Below are 22,473 nucleotides of genomic sequence, written 5' to 3' on the forward strand. Positions count from 1 at the left end.
TTTCAGACTGTCATCCCTTTACCCATTCCACAACGACGCTTCTTAGAGATGAGCAAGATTCATAATTCTCAGACGTGAGGTGATGTCATTCAATGTAGACCAGAGAAAAAGTAAACAATGCCATTGTTAAAAAACCCCAGTAAACAAAGCCATTGATAAGATGGACTTGGGAAAATCCACTGCTTATTTCTAGGATATACAAAAATAGAAAGTAGAAAAGTGAGTGCCTCCAAGTGTTATTCTAATTGAATCTCGGGGACGTCTCATATAATCTCATTTGGCTGTATATGTGACAAAATACTCTTGTCTACCAGCCAAGGCATTCTTTAATCATTGACAACCCCCTCCATCCAAATTTTATGAGTGTTTTGTATGCAAAATATATCAAAAAATATATATTGATGTAAGGAATACTTGAAGCACACACTTAAAAAACAGTAGGAAGGCATCAATTAGTACCACCAGTGTTTAACAATCACAATCACTTATCTTATAAATCTTGTGTATGTATTGAGAGAGCACAAGGCATACCAGGAAGTTGAAACCGATTATCCCTTGACAAAGCAATCCAGCGAAACAGGTCCTGTCGGGATAACAAAGGTTCCTGGATGCTCCTCAATACATACACAATGATTAAAGAATGCCATGGCTGGTAGACAAGAGTATTTTGTCACATATACAGCCAAATGAGATTATATGAGATGTCCCCGAGATTCAATTAGAATAACACTTGGAGGCACTCACTTTTCTACTTTCTATTTTTGTATATGTTTGCTGTGTTCTTTTTGAACATAATAAGTAGAACGCCTTAATATTTTTGCAGTATTTCTAGGATAAGCAGCATAAAATCTGTTTTATTGTTCTGGGATCTTGCCAGGTACTTGTGACCTCGATTGGCCACTGTTGGAAACAGAGTACTGGGCTTGATGGACCTTTGGTCTGTCCCAGTATGGCAACACTTATGTACTTATGTAAAGCTGTCTAAGCTGCTAGAGCTTTCTAGAGCAGTATACGTTTGTATAGTCAGGATGCTGTTTCTCACATGTGGGTGACATCATCCGATAGACCCTCAGTTCGAACGCAACCCAGCATTTTATCACTTTAAGAAGCCTTTAGCAGCATCCCAGTACATGTGTATGAGTGTCTTCCCGCCCAGCATGAGCATGCGGGACCAACAGTCTTCAGTTTTCCACAGAGCAGAGAGGTCTGTGATCTTTCCTCAGCATATTAATATCCTGAATACTTAAAGGATGGAAAACGATTTTGTTGTTTAAACCGTTTGGGATCAAAGTCCATAGTTCAAAAATCAGTTTCTGTTCCTCCTGGAGTAGTCGATTATCTAAATCGCCACCCCTCCATTTAACAACAAAATCGATTTCCGTCCTTTCCTATAAGTATTCAGGACTTACATCATAGTCAAACATGTCTTTTACACTTAGTTCTCATGGTCAATTATCTAACGCATTCCGGACAAGGTCCTATTCCAGATGCGAGTCTTTTTTATCAATAAACGATTGACTTTGAAGCATTCATCTCTCCAGTCTTTGGTTTCCGTGGCCAAACATCCCACTTTTTTCTCCACTTCTAAATCTGGTCCATCAACATCGGCATTGGGCTCCATGGATGCAGGAGCTGCATCTGACACAAGGAGCACGCCAGCATCAATTAGGTCTCCCCCTGCCTCGACATCAGGCCCTGATGGAGCCCCATGGGACCAGTCTGCATCGGACCTGACACTGAGGACACATCAGAACTCGATGTTGTCCTCATCAGCACTGAAAGCTCCCAGGTGCTAAGCACTGAATGACAGCAAAGAAGCATTAGTATCGGTCTTTCTTGACACACAGTGCTTGGAGTTCTGGAGCATCGGTATCGATGGCCCCTGATATGCGTCAATGTGGGGAAAGTCACTCCCCTTCTTTTGAGGAGGTACTGGTCCCCCCCCCGCTGCCAGGATCCAGCTCCTGATGTGACATTGACAACTTGACTGTCTCCACACTGGTGCCGGCCCTGCCTTTACCTATGTCTGCCCTTGAGGAACAGATCCAGGTCATTCTCCAGGAGTTGCTGGAGTGCCTTTTAGGGCATTTTGATGCTGAAGCATCCATGGCACTTGTGCCACCTGTGCATCCGCCTTGGTAGGAGTAGCATAATGGTTAGTGCAGCAGGTTTTGATCCTGGCGACCTGGGTTCGATTCCCACTGCAGCTGTGACCTTGGGCCACAGGTACATAAACAGATTGTGAACCCTCTAGGGACAGAGAAAGTACCTGCTTATAATGTGTACAGTACTGCGTACATCTAGTAGCGCTATAGAAATGATTCTCTGAGGACAAGCAGGCTTCCAATTCTCACAAGCAAGTGGGTAGACGATCCGCGTTGCCCGGGATTCAGCCTGCGGCAAATCTACTTCACTTCAGTTTCTTTCTTTCCATGGAAGAAGCAGCTGCGCTCTGTTGCCCCTCACACGCCAGGGAAGAGCCTTACCGCGTTTTCAGCCGCTTTTTTTTTCTTGTTTTTTCTTTTTTCATTATTGTAAAAAAGAAAATAAAAAAACCTCTCCTTCTACCTCAGGGGCGTATCTGCGTGGGGCTACAGGGGCCTGGGCCCCCGCAGATTTCGCCCTGGCCCCCCTCCCCGCCGTCAACCCTCCCCCGCTGCTTACTTTTGCTGCGACGTCAGACGCCGAACTGGATTCAACCAATCAGCACTGCAGCGTTACTTCCTTGAAGCACATGGCCACGGAGGAACTTCGGAAGACGAAATATGGAGATTGCGGGTCGGACCTCGGCTGGCGGGGGTTGGGGCAAAAATGTGCCCCCCCTCTCTGGCTCTGGCCCCCCCTACCGCCGGATTCCAGATACGGCCCTGTTCTACCTTCCTAGTTTTTGGCCCGCATTTACGCTTTCTTTATTTTTTCGTCGCAGGCCCCCATTTAGGCCTGCTTGGGCGGGTCTTTTCTTTTTGTGCGGTTTTTTTTTTCCAGGCACAATCGCAACGTTTGATTTTTGCCGGAGCCCTTTTCCCTTCCATGTCATTGAAGACTCCTAGTTGCTGCAAGCGTTGCTCCCGTTCTGACAAATGTGGTGAGCCTCTGCATCCCATCAGGGGAAGAAGCTGTCCCAGAGGGTTCCCGTTTCTCAACACCCTCACTCTGGACCTGGACAGTCTAGCAGGTGCAGACTCAGACCTCACATGATGAATACTTTGCTGAATCTGAGTTGGACTGTTCCTGGGTCTTGGAGTAGGAGTTGGAGGACTTCTCAGAAGAGATCCCTCAACCTCCCTTCGGATCCCTCCCCACTGCAGGAGAGGAGAGTCTTCTCCGGAGGACCTCGCCTTTGTGGGCTTTTTGAGGAAAATGGCTGAGGCCATTCCGTTTAAGTTGGAAATAGAGGACGGACTCGGGCAGAGTTGATGACCATCCTCAATTATGACTCTCCTCCAAATGAGGCAGTCACTTTGCCCATCCACAGTGTCCTGAAGCACAGATGAAGAACTGGGAAACCCCCTCTCCCTGTGCAGGTTATTCCAAAGAAGGCGGACTCCATGTATAGAGTCCAGAATGCTCCTGGATTCCAGAAGCTGCAGTTGGTTCACCATTCCATGGTGGTCGAATCTGCTCTCAGGATGGCAAGGAGTGTGGTCTCATGCCTCTGCTCCCCCATACAGAGATGCTTGTACCCTGGAGTCCTGTGAGAAAATTTTTTTAGGCCTTGGTGCTCATGTCACACTTCCAAACCTACCAGCTCCACATGAGCCTTTACATGGTCGTTGGTGTCCAGTGTGCTTGAATTTGCGGACCCTGCCACCAGAGCAGGTCACACACCTCTGCCAGGTGGCCAAAAAACAGGAGTGCAGGGGCTCTTTGATTTTTTTGATGTGGTGTCTTGGCTTTCTGCCTTATGTGTGGGAATCGCAGACTCTCATGGCTGCGTGTCTCTGACCTGGAACTAGCAGTTCAGGAAAAGCTGGCAGACATTACTTGCCAGGGTGATAATCTTTTTGTAGATAAGATTGAAGAGGTGGTAGACCTAATCAAGAAGAGGACTGATGCTATCAAATCCCTCATCTCACCCTGCATCTTCTACACCCTTCACATCTTGGAGGTTCTTTGGTGGCAGTCGAAAAGATATCTTCTATTCTCAAAGGCATAGTTTCACCCCTTCCTCCCGCCCTCAGCAGCAGGCCCAGACTCCGCTCCCATCCTCAGCAGCAGCGGACTCAGAAGACCCAGAGCAGGAGAAGACCCAGAGCAGGAGATGAGTTTTTGACTGGCTCCAATTGAGTTTATTGCATCAACCTGCTTTCCAGGTCTTCAACTTTGTCCAGTAGATGAACTTTATATTTGTTCATATTTTACAAGCTTTTGGATAGTCTTGCTGAGTTCAGTAAAAGTTGTTTCAGTCTCATCCGCATTTAGTCTTATATCTACCACCTCTCACAGTAACTCTGACACACAGCTTTTAATCTTGGATTGCAGCGCTTCTGTTTCACCTTTCATTTCCGTAAGCCATGTCATCTCGAGTTGCTATGGTGGTGCTTTTCCCGCTCGCTCTCGCCTTCAGATTCAATACCTTCACAGTTTTGCCTTTGTGGTGCTGCTCACACTCCATTTGGCTTCCTTGTGCTAGACCGGGTTTGCCACTATGGTAGCTGAACTCCTGTAGATTGACCTCCTTGCATCTTGCTGCCTTCCTGCACCTTTGGTGTGCTTTCACTAGGAGCACACCCAGTGGCAATAACTCTAGGAGGGGAATTATAGTTTTCTGCCAGGTAAAGCTGGTGAAAAAGCTAATTTTAAGAGGTGAGGGGGACAAAGTTGCTGTCTTAAGCTTCCATTGGTGGGTCTGCTGATATCAATTCCTCTCACGTGATGGTAGTTTTAACACAGGCTAAGGTAAATCATTAATGAACAGGAATATAATTTAGGATTATGGGAGTATGGATAATTTAAAATAAAGTAGCCTGATGGCAAGTAAAACCATTTGACTCTCCCATCTTCCCAGTTTTCTGTCGGTGCATCAGAACTTTGCTGTAATTTCAAGTTTGACTGACCTTGCATCACCTCTTTCAAGCTGATCCAAGCCGTACTGTTGCTATATATACATTGACTTCTGGTTTCTCTCTGCTTGGCCCTCAGATGTTCTATGGTTGTTCTGTAGATTCTCAAGTGACTCAAATGTTCTGCCACATTTTGTACCTACCAGTCAGGACCATTAGGTAGACTAGGTGGTCACCTGGGGTTGCAGTTTCTATGGCAGCAGCATAGAGCTGCTGAAGTCAAAGCAAAATAATAGATGCTGACTGCCTCACAAACTGCAAGAAATATCGGTGTGCACTTTTACCTATGTAAATGGCTTTTGGAAATTACTTTAATTATGTATATACATGCAACAGAAAGTTTAATAATATTTGAAATAATGATGTTCACATGCATTCCAACTGAAACTGAACACTGAAAAAACACACTGCTTCATCCTCTCATCCCAACACAAGTACAAACCCACAACCATAAACCCCCATAACACACCCTCAGACAGCCTAAAAATACTCGGCGTCGCAATCGACCGCAACCTTACTCTCGAGAGCCAAGAAAACTCCGTAATAAAGAAAATGTTCTACTCAATGTGGAAACTTAAACGCATAAAACCTTTCTTCCTGAGGGAAATTTTTCGAAACCTAATACAATCGATGGTCATAAGCCATGCAGACCACTGCAACAGAATCTATGCGGGATGTAAAGAACAACTCACAAAAAAAACTCCAGACCGCCCAAAACACAGCAGCCAGGCTGATATTTGGTAAAACACGATTCGATAATGCTAAACCCCTCCGAGAAAAGCTGCACCGGCTCCCAATCAAAGAACGGATCATCTTCAAAATCTGTACCCTGGTCCACAAAATTATCTATGGCGTAGTCCCAGGATACATGATAGACCTTATAGACCTACCAACCAGGAACAGAACCGGATCATCACGAACATACCTAAACCTCCATTACCCAAATTGCAAAGGACTCAAATACAAAACAACCCATGCATCTAGCTTCTCCTACATAAGCGCACAACTATGGAACACACTCCCAAAAGCTGTGAAAACAATCCATGACCACATAAACATCAGGAAATCACTAAAAACCAACCTCTTCAAAAAGGCTTACTCCACCGATCCAACCTAAATCCCCACAACAAAACCAATGATCGTTCTGGACGATATACAATCTTCCCTCCCTTTGACCTTTATGGTGCCTGAAACGCACCTACCTTATTCGACTACAGCATAACCTTGTATTTGTTCTCAACTGGACTTGGCGAACGCCTTTACGGTATTGTGTTAAGTGATTAGATTGTTTTAAGTCCAGAGTCATTGCAGTTATTTAAGAACTTTTATATTCAGTTCAATTTGTAGGTGAATATTTAAATGAAATGTAAATGTTTTTAGGGTAGTTAAGGTGAATAGATATTAAGATTTGAAGTTAATCCTCAGTTTGGTTTCCTGTTAATCATATTAGCAATGCATACACAAATAAAAAATGAGTCATATTCCTGGTGCACAAATTCCACTACTATTCATTGAGTTGTCTATGGATTTATTATTTCCTTATTTTTTTTTGGGGGGGGGGGGGGTATTTAAATATGCAGAAAATTAACCCATTTGGAGACATTGCCACTTCATTTGATTAGTTATTCATAACAAGACATTCCATTCTACACAAGAGGGTCAATTCTAATGACTCAGTACTTTGCAGTTTGAAAATCTACTTTTATTCTTATGTGAATCAGTATCTTATTAATTTGGATTTGTCTGTAATACATTTTATGGAATCAGTGGCTCATGATGATAAATTGTTTACCACGCCATTCAAGTTGTATAAATATTAGTGATTACTGTGGTCTCTTTTATTTATTTATTTTTTTTCTTTTAGTAATGAATTTTCTTCACTTTAAAATGTAAAATAGTAAGTGACAGATGAAGACCTGAATGGACCATCCAGTCTGCCCAGCAGTCACACACATTGTCAATTCATGATTAAACCAACAATGAATGTGATATAAAATACTTGAGCATGGTCTTTCCTTTCTTTTGGAATTTCTGGGACATAGACCGTAAGTCTGTCCAGCAGTGTCCTCAGATTCCAGCCACTGAAGTTGCTGTTGAAACCGTCTCCAGCCCATCCTAAATTGGTTTACCATATACAGGACACATACCGTACAAGTCTGCCCGGCACTGGCCTTAGTCCTTCACACCCAGAATCACCATCTTAAGTGCCACTCAACACACATGCAGCCATTTAAGTTTTGTTTTATTGTTGTTGTTTTTTTTTTAATACCATCCATTTTCTAATTTGACATCCTTGGTATTCATTCCATGCCTTTTTGAATTCCATCACCATTTTTCCCTCGGGAAGGCATTCCAGGCATCGATCACCCTCTCCTTGAAAAAGAATTTCTTGACATTACTCCGTAGTCTGCTACCTCGCAGCCTCAGTTCATGGCCTCCAGCTTTACCGTTTTTCCTTAAAGAACCAGTAATTTTATGGAGTTTCAGTAGAAATCAAACCCTGGTCCCCTGTGTTCAGAGCCCACAGCCCCAAATACTACACCACGCCTCCCACATGTGTGTTTAAAAATTGCCTTTAGGTATTTATATTCAAGCAGACTTTGGTACGTTGTGTAGATAAGTGAAGTCAGTTTTGAATTGTATTTTTTAGGCAGCAGAATGTGAGAAGTGTACAACAGTGGACGTGAAGCCTTAAAAGACAGTGGTCCAATATTCAAAATGAAAAAAGCCCCCTCCCCCCCCCCCCCGACAGTGGCCCTCTTTTCTTCCCCCCTCCAGTCCGCGGCAAGAACCCCCCAATCCCCAATAGGCCCTCTGTGTAGTACTGCGTTTTCCTTCAGCGGCCACAAGGGGCACGAGCGAGGGGCCTGTGCTCTTTTTCCCCCAAACCACCATGGACTACTAGTTTCACAGGTAGGCCTGGGGGAAGGCCTGCCTGGATGGCGATAGCTGGTGGTGGTGGTGGGAGGGGGGGATGCTGCAGGCTAGGGGGAGAGTGGAAGAAAAGAGGGCCATTGTTTGGAGGGGTGAGAGGAGGTTTGGGGGCCTTTTTTTTTTTTTTTTTACAAGAAAAAAAGCAAAAATCTTTATGCGGTCCCCGGTCCAATATTCAGCTGAGGTCATATAACTCATGTGATTCCAGCTGAATATCAACCAGGCCTGCATGTTTCAGCAGTCTTCCTACCCCAAATTATCCCCGGAGATAATTTAGCCTTCGACGCTCAGCATTTTAAAAACCGGCTGAATATCAGGAGTGTGTATGTATTTTTTTTCAGGTGAACAGTAGCTAGCATTTTTACTGTATGGGGCCACAAGATGGCAGCATTTCAACATTGAACATAAAAACGGTCATTTACGCTACAGCTAAACAAGAACGGCTTTGAGTCATTTACACTATAGGTACACAAGAACTGTTTTTATGTATTAAAAAAAAGTTTCTGTTGATCCTAATCATTTGTTGTCTTCTTCCACTTCCCGCTTCTTTGTTCATTGTGCCATTGCTTCATGGTACTTTTGTGTTCCGTTTTCGTGTTAGCATTTCAACATTTTCAGATCAAAAGAGGACGTTATAATGCTTTTGTATCGCTCCATGGTGCGACTGTACCTTGAATATTGTGTGCAATTATTGGTCACTACATCGAACACAGACATCCTATCTGCAGATAAACTTGCTAAATATTTCAATGAAAAAATTGTAAACCTACGCAACACGCTACCTCAGGACAACACTGACATCGAAAACTTCCTTAATGAGTTGGACCCAAACACAGGAGAATAACCGGCTGACCAAACCTGGTTAAACTTCACCTTCCTTACCGTCGATACAGTTACACAGGCGATAAGCAGGTTCTCCAACACTCACTGTAAACTAGATACCTGTCCCAACTATCTAATGAAATCCGCCCCAGACCGCTTCATAGCAGACCTCACATCCCACCTAAATTAAATGCTTCAGCAAGGTCTCTTTCCTAAGGAAAATGGCAATATCCTACTCACTCCGATACCAAAAGACACCAAGAAAAAAACAAACGAAATCACTAACTACGTAGATAACTGACGTCAATGGAGGGCGGGCCCAGGAACAACAGACTGACGTCGGAGGAGGGAGAAGCCATTGGCGATCTGCTGTTTTATCCCGTGCAGCGCCTTCACATACAGGTGAAAGGCGCTGCATGGGACGGTAATGTGGAGGGGGGGGTCCAGTGGAGGGTGGGAGCAGCGGCGACGACCCCAGGGGGCGGGGTGCGGAGGCGGAGGATGGCGGGAGGTGGAGCCCTGAAGGACAGGAGACACAGGAAGGGAGGGGGAGCGGGGCTGAGAAAATTTGGAAAGATTTGTTTTTATTAAAAACGTCTGAAGCGGGGAACAGCGGCGATCTCGGGGGGGGGGGGGAGGGCGCGCATACAGGACGCTCCTGACGAGCGCCTTCGCCCCCTCCCGATCTGTTTGGATTTTTTGTTTGTTTTGGTTAGTGCAGGGGGAAGTGGGGAGCCACGTGTTTGTGTTGTGTTTTTTTTTGGACGTTTGTGGCATGCGCAGAGCAGCCAGCATAACGTTTGGCTGCTCTGTGCATGATTTAGGGGCCCATTACCAACGGGGATTATGATTCATTGATACATTGTACTTCTTGATAACGCTACGAACATGTTTGACCTTTTTTTTTGGTGCATGCTTCGGTTTTTCAAAATCGTTAAGGCCTTTAACGTTTTGGATTTTTTTACGTTTGATGCATCTGGGCCCAAGTGACAACCATAAAAAAAGACAATGTTCCACACAATATGGAAACTCAAACGCATGAAACAATTCTTCCTGAAGGGAACATTTTGCAACCTGATACAATCAATGGTACTAAACCATGCAGACTACTGCAATGGAATTTATGCGGGATGCAAAGAACAAATCTTAAAGAAACTTCAGACCGCTCAAAACATGGCAGCTAGGGTTATCTTCGGAAAAACGCGATTTGAAAGCGCGAAACCCCTTCGTGAAAAACTACACTGGCTCCCAATCAAAGAACGCATTGCTTTCAAAATCTGCACTCTGGTTAACAAAATTATCCACGGTGAAGCCCCGGGATACATTACTGACTTGATCGACCTACCAACTAGAAATACATCCGAATCAACACGAACGTACCTAAATCTGCTCTACTCAAGCTGCAAAGGACTCAAATAGAAATCAACTTACGCGTCCAGTTTTTTCCTACATAAGCACACAACTGTGGAATGCATTACCAAAAGCCTTGAAAACTACGAACGACCACCTAAACTTCCAGAAAAAAATAAAAACTAACCTGTTTAAAAAGGCATACCCTACCGATCCAACATAAATGCCTGATCTCTGCAACACAACAAAACTAAAGTACGGTATGGACATAACACAACTCTTTGTTGCACGATCCCCTAATGTGGCTGTGCCACATGAACTTTATCTTACCACAACATTACTTTGTATTTGTTCACACCGGAGTCTGTAACGCCTCTCCGGTACTATGTAAGCCACATTGAGTCTACAAATAGGTGGGAAAATGTGGGATACAAATGTAACAGAAAAAAAAAAAAAGAAGCCCCTCGGTGAAACGGGTCCGTCGGGTGTGGATGCCCAAGACGCTGCAGCCAGCTAAGTGTTTTTTTTTTTTTTTTTTAAAGACTTTGCAACCCTGTTTGCTGTGTGTCGCCTTTTCTGAGGTCTTTTCCCCTGTTTTTTTTCTTATTTTTCCCGGCTGAACGTATAGTGTGAACAGACTCGTTTCTGGATTATTGTTGGGATGCAAATGTTACAAATAAAATAAATAATGCTCAGTGCTATGAACGCGTCTATATTTGCATCTCATTAGCATTGAGCATTAAGGAGTTGTTCCGGCACTATTTAGTTCAGCGCTGGAGTTTTGAGCATCGGGGCCCAATAGCCTTAAATAAAGTTCACAGGGAAGTTGTCACATGTTCCTGGCTGTAGCAGTATGTGAGAAACTCCCTAAAACAAGGCTCTTTGTTTGGCAGAACTGTAAAATTAAAGGCTCTGGTTGCTTTAATTAGAGGAACCCCAGACTTGCTCCCCTAGGGGAACCTCTGCTCCACCCCTTACCCAAGTAAAGCTGAGTATCAGCCTGAACACCTTGATTCGTCCCAAGGGATCTAAGGCAACAGGGCCAGGAACGATTCCCACTCGCATCTGCCTCAGTGGCTGTCTAAGCAAAAATGGCTCTGGCTGACCTCTAGTGGGTGCTAGGATTCAGATTGCCAAGTAAGAGCCCAATAGGGGATTAGTCGGCACCATTTTTATATAGGCAGCTAACAGGGCAGGAGTGAATGGGGATTGTTCCTTGGAGTGAGTCGGGGTGCTTTTTTTTTGGGGGGGGGGGATGAGTGTGCCTGATCCGTTGCTTTTCCGTGGTATACTGTGGGGCTTCGGGGATGAGGACTAAATCATTTTCACCCTCAAAGGGCACTAGGACACTAGGGAGTGGAGGTCCCTTCGGGAAGAGGGTCTGATGGTCTTCCAACTTGGGCATTGGACCCTTTTAATTTTAGTCCACTGCTGCTGAAGAGGCCTTTTTGTTTACAGCTCTTGATCTGCAGTTATTTTTTCTCAGCAAAAACAGTCTCGGAAAGCCTTTTTCCATGTTCTTGCTTTTGCATTAAAGAGATACTTTGCTTGATTTACATCACAGCAGCTCATTAATGCCAAATTTACTTAAGCTTTCATATGAAGTGCACTTCATGTGAGTTTACTACTGAAAGTCATTTTGTAAAAATGCACTCAATGTTGGTGTTTTTGTGCATTTCCAGATGTTTTGTGCTACTTCACACTTCAGTGTGAAGGGCCCAAAGTAGACTGCAGTCTGGACATGACCTTTCCAGATTTAGGGCATTAGAAAATAAACCAGACAGTTTTCCTCATTAATTACCACATACAAGTAAGAGAAAAGCAAAATGTATTGACATAAGCAGCAGTGTTCCCTCTTAGCTCTTCACTTGTAAGCACACACATGGGTCGGAAAGGGAGTGCACTGCACACACCTAGCAACTGCACGCACAAAATTTGTGCTGGCTTTCTTCATTGTGAACATAGGATATACCACACATCAAGTCAAGGCTGAAAACTTGATATAGTGGAATTAGAAAAGGTTCAAAGAATAGCGACTAAAATGATAAAGCGGATTGAATTCTTCTCGTTTGAGGAAAGGCTAAAGAGGTTAGGGTTCTTCAGCTCAGAAAAGAGACGGATGAGGGGAGATATGATTGAGGTCTACAAAATCCTGAGTGGTGTAGAATGAGTAGAAGTAAATCGATTTTTTTTTTTTACTCGTTCCAAAAGTACAAAGACTAGGGGATACTTGAGGAAGTTACATCGAAATACTTTTAAAACAAATAGGAGGAAATATTTTTCCACTCAATGTATAGTTAAGCTCTGGAACTCTTTGCCGGAGGAGGCAATAGCAGCGATTAGTGTACCTGGGTTTAAAAAAGGTTTGGACAGATTCCTGGAGGAAAAGTCCATAGTCTGCTATTGAGAAAGACATGGGAAGCAACTGCTTGCCCTGGGATTGGTAACATGGATTATTGCTACTATTTGGGTTTGTGGAAGGTACTTGTGACCTGGCTTGGCCACGGTTTGGAAAACAGAATACTGGGCTAGATGGACCATTGGTCTGACCCAGTATGGCTACTCTTACGTTCTTATGTTATGCTCTTATGTTCTAACTTGCTTACAGAGGGCCAGATTCTATATAAGGCGTGGTGAGTAGTATTAAATTTAATTTGTGCATGCGACCAATTTACGCATGCTACTCAATTGAGTAACAAGCCAGTCGGTGATATGTGGCTGACGACCAATTATCACTAATTGGCAATAATTGGAATTCACGTGTGCTTTTTGGCGTATTCTAAAAAAGAGGTGCCAACGTATCTAGCTGAAAAGGGAGCGCAGCCACGGGAGGAGTGTGATCATGGTGGGGACATTATTTGAATTTATGCGCGTAACTCATCCCCAAAATTACTGTAGGATGCCTCAGTGCATCCTACAGTACATCATTTTTTGCTCCAGTAAGCATGCAGTAGTGCTTGTTGAAGCTTTGAAAAAGGGCCCCCAAATGATTAATTATAAGTATTGAATATAATAATTATAAGCACAAAAGAGATTAGTATGAAATCAATAAATTAAAATTGAATTCCTGATGTGTACATATCAGTATGAGTGTGTGCTTCAGGGGACTTCTATGGTCTATGCTCTGATCATGGCTGGACAGATTTGAAGGCTTCGATGACAGTTTCAGCAGTTGGAGAACAAGACCAGTGCTGGAAGACTTCTATGGTCTGTGCCCTGAAAATGGGAAGCACAAATCAAGATCGTTATATATGTAGTATCACATCATACTTCATGCTATGAGTCCATCTTGTTGGGCAGACTGGATGGACTGTACAGGTCTTTTTCTGCCATTAGCAACTGTTAACTATGAATGCGCAATTAGTTTGACATACCTAAAGAACCTGTCCTTTGTGGGTTCAGCATGAATTTTTATGCCCCCTCCATTCCTCTAGTTGATGTCTCAGCTTGACTGATTGACCTACATGTTCATCCTTGAAGGGGATATTAAACTGTATGTACATCATTAGTAAACATTTTGAAAATGAATGCTGTACCTGGTAATCAAACTGATGGCTGCAATTTAAATATTAGAGCAGTGGGAATAGCAGAACTTCTTGGGTTACACTTGAGGGCAAAGTGCAGGGCTTTGATGGTTTTTGCATCGATTTTTATAAATTGAACAGTCTCTAAGAGAATCATATCCCATACCCATCAGATACAATGTTTATTAACCAGTGCTTGGTTCTAATTGGTCTTGGGTTCAGTTCTGAAGGTTTTATTTTGTTTGGGTTTTTTTTTTTAATTTTATTTTGAGAGATGCCTCTTCAATGTCGCCTTCGGCACCTAACCACTACACCTCTACCCAGGAAATCTAGACTGCCCCAACTTGACATTTCATTCTTTAGATTGTAAGCTCCTTTGAGCAGGGACCGTCCTTCTTTGTTTAATTTGTACAGCGCTGCATAACCCTAGTAGCTGCTCTAGAAATGTTAAGTAGTAGTAGATGTTGACAGTAAATTTTATCTTTCAGTACTATTCATATAGGGGATAACAAAGATCACCTTTCGTCTGTTCTGACTTTTGTAGTGGTTTAAAATGCAGTTATATAGTCTGGCACAGTTAATGGTTTCCATATGCTGAATTAAGCTTTACTTACACAATTTGAGAATAAATTGAATTACTGGAGTAATATCAAGGCCTTGTATAATTATAGAAGAATCTGCTTAATGCAAGTGCCATGTTGTGTTTGGTTATATGTTTTTATATTTCTGAGTTCACTTTTGACTCTTGCTTGTATGAGATGGTGGAGATTTCATCAGACTAAAATATCAGAAGAAAGTTTATGGCTCAGATCTTTGCCAACCGTGGTTTTCTTCAGGGGTCCAAGTACAGACTAGGAAATTGTGTACACAAGGGACTAGCATACATGCTTAATTTTTCAAGTTATCTTAGTATCCCTCAGGAGAAGCGAAACACTGTTAATCACACAAAACAGTGATATAAAAATCCTCCATTATAAAAGCATCAATTAGTTTATGATATGAAACAAGGGAATATTCATAATCCCCAGATACAGAATAATATGGCTGTCTTGGTACCAAAAGATTTGCTCATAGCTTTTTATGTCTGTTTTTTAATTTTATGTCTATTGAACTTTGTACAGTCAACAGCTAGATATTGCAAGTTCAGGGTTAGAGAATACACAGGAATGGGGACCAGCGGTAATTGCGGGGACGGAGAGAGAGCCTACGGGGACAGACTTTGTCCCCATGTCATTCTCTACTTTGAAGTTTGCTAATGAATTGAACAGTTATTTATGTTCAAGTGATGCAGATGACAATGTTTTCATTTTTTTGGAAAAATAAGCAAAAGTGCTTGCCACAACTGGCAAAATTTTCATGGAGGATCCTGTATGTTCCTGCTACCAGCACATCTTCTGAGAAGACGTTTTCTATGACAGGGAAGGACTGTGGAAGACAAGAGAGATAGATTGAATCCTGATATTGATGACTTAATATTCATCCACAAATTAAAAAATCATAACAGTGCTTCATAGGACATATTTCTCCCACATTAGAGCATATAGATTGGGTTGCATTTTCTACCCCTGGACATTTTAACAGAGTTGCTTAGGGTTCCTTGGGGTGGTAGAAGTCAGCTATTGTTGGGGTTGGAAGGGTAGAGGGTGGTGGTGGGGGGATTATTATAGATACTCGTTATGATTATCTATTTGTGATTTATAAACAGTTGCACAGCTCATTGTTCCTTTTTATATTTTAATAAAAAAAGATTTAAATATAAAATCATAAGTGTTCAAGGCTTCTGCAGATGAGGACAGAGCCTGCGGGGACGGAGACGGGTCCTATGGGGGGTGGGGCCGAAGATGGGGCCTGCAGGGATGGAGAAGGGGCCTAAGGGGACAAACTTTTTCCCATGCCATTCTCTACTCAGGTTCACTAGTGAGCAGAAGGTGTGCCTAGACATTTCAGGCAGACATCTTACAATTATTTGAGTTCTATGGAGCCTATGTTGAGACATGTATTCTCCCCACCCCACAAGAACTCAGTACTGTGTTTCTGTCAGATTCATATTCAATAACAGGAACTTATTATTTGAAAAAGCCTGAAAAAATTTGAATGTCTTTCCATGTAACATCTTTGAGTGTCCCCTAGTACTTTTGGAACAAGTAAAAAATCGATTTACTTCTACTCGGTGTACACTACTCAGGACTTTGTAGCCCTCAATAATATCTCCCCTCATCTGTCTCTTTTCTAAGCTGAAGAGTCCTAACCTCAACCCTTTCCTCAATGTGGAAACTCAAACGTGTGAAATTTTTTTTCCCTGAAGGAAATATTCCGCAACTTGGTACAGTCCATGGTACTAAGTCATCTATACTATTGCAATGGGAATCTATGCGGGATGCAAAGAACAAATCGTAAAGAAACTCCAAACTGCTCAAAACACAGCAGCCAGGCTTATATTTAGCAAAACGAGATTCAACAGCGCCAAACCCCTACGAGAAAAACTGCACTGGCTCCCAATCAAAGAACGTATTGCGTTCAAAATCTGCACCCTGGTTCACAAAATCATCTATGGCGAAGCCCCGGGATACATGACAGACCTCATAGACCTATCAACCAGAAATACAACAAGATCAACACGAACATACCTAAATCTCCACTACCCAAGTTGCAAAGGTCTCAAATACAAAACAACCTATGCATCCAGCTTCTCCTATATAAGCACACAACTATGGAACGCACTACCAAGCGTCATGAAAACAATTTATGACCACTTAAACTTCCGGAAATCACTAAAAACTAACCTGTTCAAAAAGGCATACCCTAAAGGTACAACCTAAATGCCTGAACCCTGCAACACAACAAAGCCATAACCATACTGGACATAACTAAACTCTTCTTCCGCCTTACGATGCCCCAATGTGTTTGTCACACATGAACTTTACCGTACTACGACATCACTCTGTATTTTGTTCATACCGGAATTGGCGATCGCCTTAACGGTACTATGTAAGTCACATTGAGCCTTCAAATAGGTGGGAAAATGTGGGATACAAATGTAACAAATAAAAATAAATATCGGGGGAGTTCCGTCCCCTTAATCATTTTGGTCACCCTTCTTTTAACTTTTTCTAATTTCCACTATGTTTTTTCAGGTATGGTGACCAGAATTGAATGCAATGCTCAAGGTGTGGTCGCACCATAGAGCGATAGAGGCATTTATAATCTTCTTTGTCTTATTTTCTATCCCTGTCCTAATAATTCCTAGCATCCTGTTTGCTTTTTTTTTGGCCGCCTCTACACACGGGGCAGAAGATACCAGCATATTATCCACGATGACAATTTAATATCACGTGGCCAATAGTTACCTGAGAAATCAGGTAGTAGAGTATGTTTTTGCTAGGCTGCTACAGCCCTTGAAAACAACAAAATTAGGTTTTCTCTCTATATGAGATTTGTACAGCTTTGGCATGATTAAGCTTTCATGTGTTGAGCAGTTCCTTTGCAAGTATGGGTATGTAAGGATCTTCTGAAATTTTGTTAAATTGGTAAACACTCGGATTTATTATGTGCCTCTTAAAAAGAACCAGGATGAAGAAACTGTGGAAAGGTTTTCTACACAAAAAGACTTAAATGAAAAAACTTTGAATATAACAGAGATATTGGAATCCACAATAACAGAAGATACCGAACGCCAGACTTTGGTTATTTCATTTGTCTTTGAGCAAGATATGGATGCTGTTAAGAGACTGTTCTTTAAAAACTCACAATCTCTATTCTATGGCAAAAAAGTATGGTTATATTCCGATGTAACTAGACAAACACAAGAAAGAAGGAAAGCCTTCTTAGCATTGAGGAAAGATACTTTAGAGTTGGGTGCTTTCTATTACCTGAATTATCCGTGCAAATGTGTGGTTAAATATTTAGGTTTGAAATATGTCTTTTTTCAACCAGAACAACTGAAGGCTTTCATTAATCATAAAAAAGTGTTAAAGTAGTTGGTAGTTTATTGTCTAATGATAAAAGGATCGTATAATAATATTAGGCTGAGCGTTGTGCTATGCTAAATTGATTTTCCTTTTTCTTATTTTAATTGATTTCTTCTCCAGAAATAATGGTCTCCTCCCCCTGCTAATGATTTTGTGGTCTAAAGAGGGAAATATGTATTTAAGTTTTATAATTTGTCTTATTTCCATTTTTCTTATTCCTGTATTGCAAATTTCAAGTGTATGCTTGGTAAAATGTTAAACTAATAAATATATAAAAAAAAAAAAAAAATTGGTAAACACTGCATATTGTGAAATGCTTTTCTGTAACTAATGAGGATGGTTATGATTGTTGTCTCACATTGTTAAGCACACTAAGGGGCCCATTTTCAAAGCACTTAGACTTACAAAGTTCCATAGGTTAAGCCCGCAAATTCCTCAACCTGAATTTCCCCAGTTGAAAAGGACTTAAATATAAGCAGGCATATGCCTCTACCTTCTCCTACAGAAGTACACAGATATGGAATGGGTTACCCCCAGCCCTAAAAACCATGGATATTCTAAGTAGCTTTCGCAAATCTCTGAAGACACATCTCTTCAATAGAGCCTACAAAAAGAACCCTTAAAGACACAAATTCACCTCCTAAACTATCCTAACACCATATTCTCCAATTCCTCATCCATCTTCAGCTTACCATCGATTGTATCCATTATCCTGTCATGTCTTTGTCATAACAACACTCTGTAAGCCACATTGAGCCTGCAAATAGGTGGGAAAATGTGGGGTACAAATGCAATAAATAAAATAAGTGTAAGTGCTTTGAAAATATGTCTCCATGTGAAACAAATTCATTTATTTTGCAGTCCATATAATAAGCTGAACTTCACTCTTCTGCATTTGCAATATTAGTACTTGTGCTTCTTTGTCTTTTGTCCTGGGCAACAGATTAGTGTTTGTTTTACCTTACAGTTACAAAAAAAAAAAAAATATTGCGTTAAAAAAAAACACCTTTAATAATGAACCTTGTTGAGTAATATGTTTGTCTTATTTTAATCTTATTTTTATTATTATTTTGTAGATCATTTTAACTGGGAAGATTACTTGAGAGAGACTGGTTCAATATCTGCTCCTCCGCATTGTTTCAGACAGGTACACAATTTTGTGTAAATGTGTGTTTCTAGGTTCTGCTTATGCATGAGCCCAAGTGAGCCCATGTTACTCCTGAGGTGGTGGTCAAACATGAATGAGGAAGAGGAGTCCAAGTACGACTTTGATTGTTTAAAAACTCACAAATGAGTTTAGAATAGATCAGTTTTGGGAAGCTGATTTAGAGAACCGCGTATAGGGTTTCAGAATAGTCAGAGAGGATGTATACATTTTTCTTATAAATGATTTTGGTTCATTGTATTATTTTGAGGATTATATTGCCTTGCATTCTAGTAGTGAAGTTTTAATTTCTCCAAGGATAAGTAGGATAGGCATATTACCACAGGTGGGTGACGTTGTCCGACAGAGTCCCGGCATGGGCGCTGCCCAGAGTTCAAATTCTAGAAGCTTTTGGTGTATATTTTGTAATCTGTTGGCCTGTTTTCCTGAAAATGAAGCTATATAATTGAGATGTCAAAATAGCACTTTATATGGAACTTGACCTGTTTTGGGTAGATGAAGGAGTAAACAGTGCTACTGTGCATATGTATTACTCATATTTAGGATACCTAGCAAAAGGTTATTGATATTTTGCTCGCCTCATATCAGACCTTTTCCCATTAAAAAATGTCTTGCTTTTCCTTCAGAAAACGCTTTTCTAAAACTTTCCCCTGTAAATATAGACATGTTTTGCACTTTGAAATGACTATTATAATACTGTACAGGATATACATTTGTTTGATACACGTTCCTGGGGGCTCAGTATGGTCAGAGGTAGAGTAGCAGTTGCAGTGTACACACACACATTATAAAGGAGCATAGTTGCCAGTGAGTAATGAACAACCTCTTTCACTGTGCCCAGGGAGGGGTAGTTTGTGTTTTTGGCATGCCCAATTTTAAAATGTTGGTGCCTATGCACAAAATCAGGTGTAAATTTGTACAAGAGCATTGGTGAGCTACTGAGGAAAGTTCTGGGAGCCTGTTTTTATGAAGGTAGATAACTACCTATGTGTCTTTATAAAATGGGTGCACTTTTTAAAACAATTTTATGGCACCCAGTTATAAAATTATCCGTACAGAGGGCAGCATTGAAAGCCTGCCTTATATGTAGCATACACAGACACTTACGCAGGGTTCCCCTTTCCAAAATAACATCTGCAAGTAAATGTATTAAGTGTCCACACATAATTTGTGTTGGCTATTTTAGAAGACTGAAAGAAGATTAAGCATGCATTCTTTTGAAAATGAATAGTTGACAATCTAAACAGCCTCCTCTCCAGAGTGTGTCTTAATGTGAATGAAAATACATACACAGAACTCCACACATACATTTTAGCTCCTCTGAGGAGAGAGACAGATTTTGAAGCTGATCTGATGGTTTGGATAAGAAACTACTATTTATTACAAATAAGATCTAGATTGCATCACAGTTTGATTCATATAAATAAGCTAGATCAACCTGCAGTTTCACTATTGAGATTTGTTGTCTTTTTTGAAATAGATTTAGTTAAGTTCTGTGCTTATTGGAGGAAGTGACGTCACAGACCCGAATGGCAGTTTGAAAACGGAGCTCCCAAGCCACTGCCAAGAATTAGCTTAATTAACAGCTTTCCTCCAAGCTATATCACACGGGACACACTCTCGATTGGAGGGCACGGAGTGCTGCATAGGTTATGACTGCCTCGCAAGCGAAATCACTCGATTTACAAGTGTACGCTTTTCAGCGGAAGTCGATGTCTCCAGCTACGTGCCTGAGATGAGGAAAACCAACAGCTGTCGCCGGAGACTGCGGTGCCCAGTGCAAATGGAGAGGTGCCTTTACCACAGCATGAAACTTGGACCATACTATGCATCTGGCTCCAAGAAATCAGATCAGCTTTAAAGGCAATGCGCCATGATTTGGCAACGCTGGGAGCAGACCTCCGAGGAGAAATAGCGGAACTGGGTAATTGCGTGGCTGAAACAGAAATGGGCCTGGAAGAACGCGCAGAGTCTCTAACCATGCTTGAACAGCAGCTACAGGACCAAAAAAATGAAACCAGGTACTTACTAGATAAGGTGGAAGATTTAGAAAACCGGGTTCGTGGGCTGCTGGAGTTACCTGAATATTCAGATTGCGAAGAGGTTGTGCAGCGCCTTGCGGCCCACTTGCTCTCTGGCCCTGATAACCCTCGTGCACCTGCATCCATTCGGATTGAACGTGCTCACCGAGCCTTGGGGACAAGAAAACCAAATGTGCCTAAAGATATTGTGGTATGCTTTGCTGAACTTAAATTGAAGGAAGCTGTGATGCACAAAGCAAGGGCGGCTAGCCCTATAGTGTGGGACAGTTACCACATAGAGATCTACCATGACCTTTCAGCTACCACCCTCAAACGGCGGAGCGAACTACGCCCTTTAACCTTTCGATTGAGAGAGGAGGGGATTCAGTATAAATCGCAGCACCCTTTTGCTCTAGTGTTCTACAAGGAGGGCAAACAACTCAGAGTGGCCTCGATGGAAGAAGCACAAGAATTTTTATCTATTGGCGATCAAGTTGACCCACCAGGGAAGCATCAGCAGCCTGGTAGTAAGAAGCAAGGCAGGCCGAAATGGCATTGAGTATCTCAAGGGAAGGGCCACTTTAGGAAGAAAGTTACACCACCATCAGGCCCAAGCTGAGACTAACAGCTCTAGAAACTGTGCTATACTACATAGGATAGCTGGATGATAAGCGTCAAATCTTGGCGAGTGTTGAGGTTCAACTGTATTTGACTTACAGATGGATTGGGGACTCACTTCCTTCTCCAGCAGACATGTCACGACTTGGTAAACTGACATGTCACGGTTGGTATTGGGGGGTTGGGGGAAATTACATGACATCAGGTGGTGGCTGACTAGGCTTGCTAAATGATAGGGGGCTTTTGAATATGTTCAGCTGTGCTACTCTGAATGTTTGTGGTCTTAACTCGCCTATGAAACGCAAATTAATGTTTAAAGAAATGTTGCGCCTGAAGGCAGATGTGATATTCCTTCAGGAGACCCATTTGAAACAACAGCATGAAAAATTAGTTAATCATAAGTGGTTTCCCACTGTTGTATTTGCCTCCAACACAACTAATCAAAAAACAAAAAGGGTTCTTATAGCTTTTTCAGCTGCTCTCCCATGGCACATACATAATACTGTATCTGATAAAGAAGGCAGATATCTCGTAGTTACAGCATCCTTATATAACATTCAATATACCATGTTGTCAATTTATGCACCTAATGAAGGGCAAGGGTCCTTTTTAGCAGATGTGGAGAGGGTGTTACAACGCCATGCACAGGGACAATTAGTGATAGGGGGTGACTTCAATCTTACAATAGACCCGCCACAAGACAATTCAACAGGGCAGGTATGTTGTGCTAAGCGGGATAGAACCATATTTAAAAGCTTTCTGGCGCGCTGGGTGCTGGTTGACCTCTGGCGTGGGAATCATGGTCTAGAGAGGGATTACACATACTTCTCCCCTAAGTACAATACATACTCCAGAATTGACCTCTGGCTGGGGGACGGGTCTATAGCACGAAATCTGCAAGCAGTAACTATTGAATCCCGCTCATGGTCTGATCATTCCCCGGTGGTATTGACTCTGGGAATAATAAATATACCTAAGGGTCCCAGATATTGGCGGCTTAATGAGACG

General features: G+C 42.1%; 1 protein-coding gene across 6 annotated transcripts in view; it reads left to right on the forward strand.

The window, feature by feature from the left end:
* Positions 1–22,473, forward strand: part of SCML2 (Scm polycomb group protein like 2) — a 141,563-nt gene that overhangs the window by 25,382 nt on the left and 93,708 nt on the right. For 5 of the 6 annotated variants that reach the window (XM_030202289.1, XM_030202291.1, XM_030202288.1 and 2 more), the window contains one exon: positions 18,738–18,808. In XM_030202289.1, coding sequence (XP_030058149.1) covers positions 18,738–18,808 — 71 coding nt within the window. Of the gene's footprint in view, positions 1–7,943; positions 7,977–18,737; positions 18,809–22,473 lie in introns of those variants that run through there. The other variant, XM_030202294.1, reaches the window with a different exon arrangement.

The sequence above is a fragment of the Microcaecilia unicolor genome, chromosome 4, assembly GCF_901765095.1.
Source record: "Microcaecilia unicolor chromosome 4, aMicUni1.1, whole genome shotgun sequence".
In the NCBI taxonomy this organism is placed as follows: domain Eukaryota; kingdom Metazoa; phylum Chordata; class Amphibia; order Gymnophiona; family Siphonopidae; genus Microcaecilia; species Microcaecilia unicolor.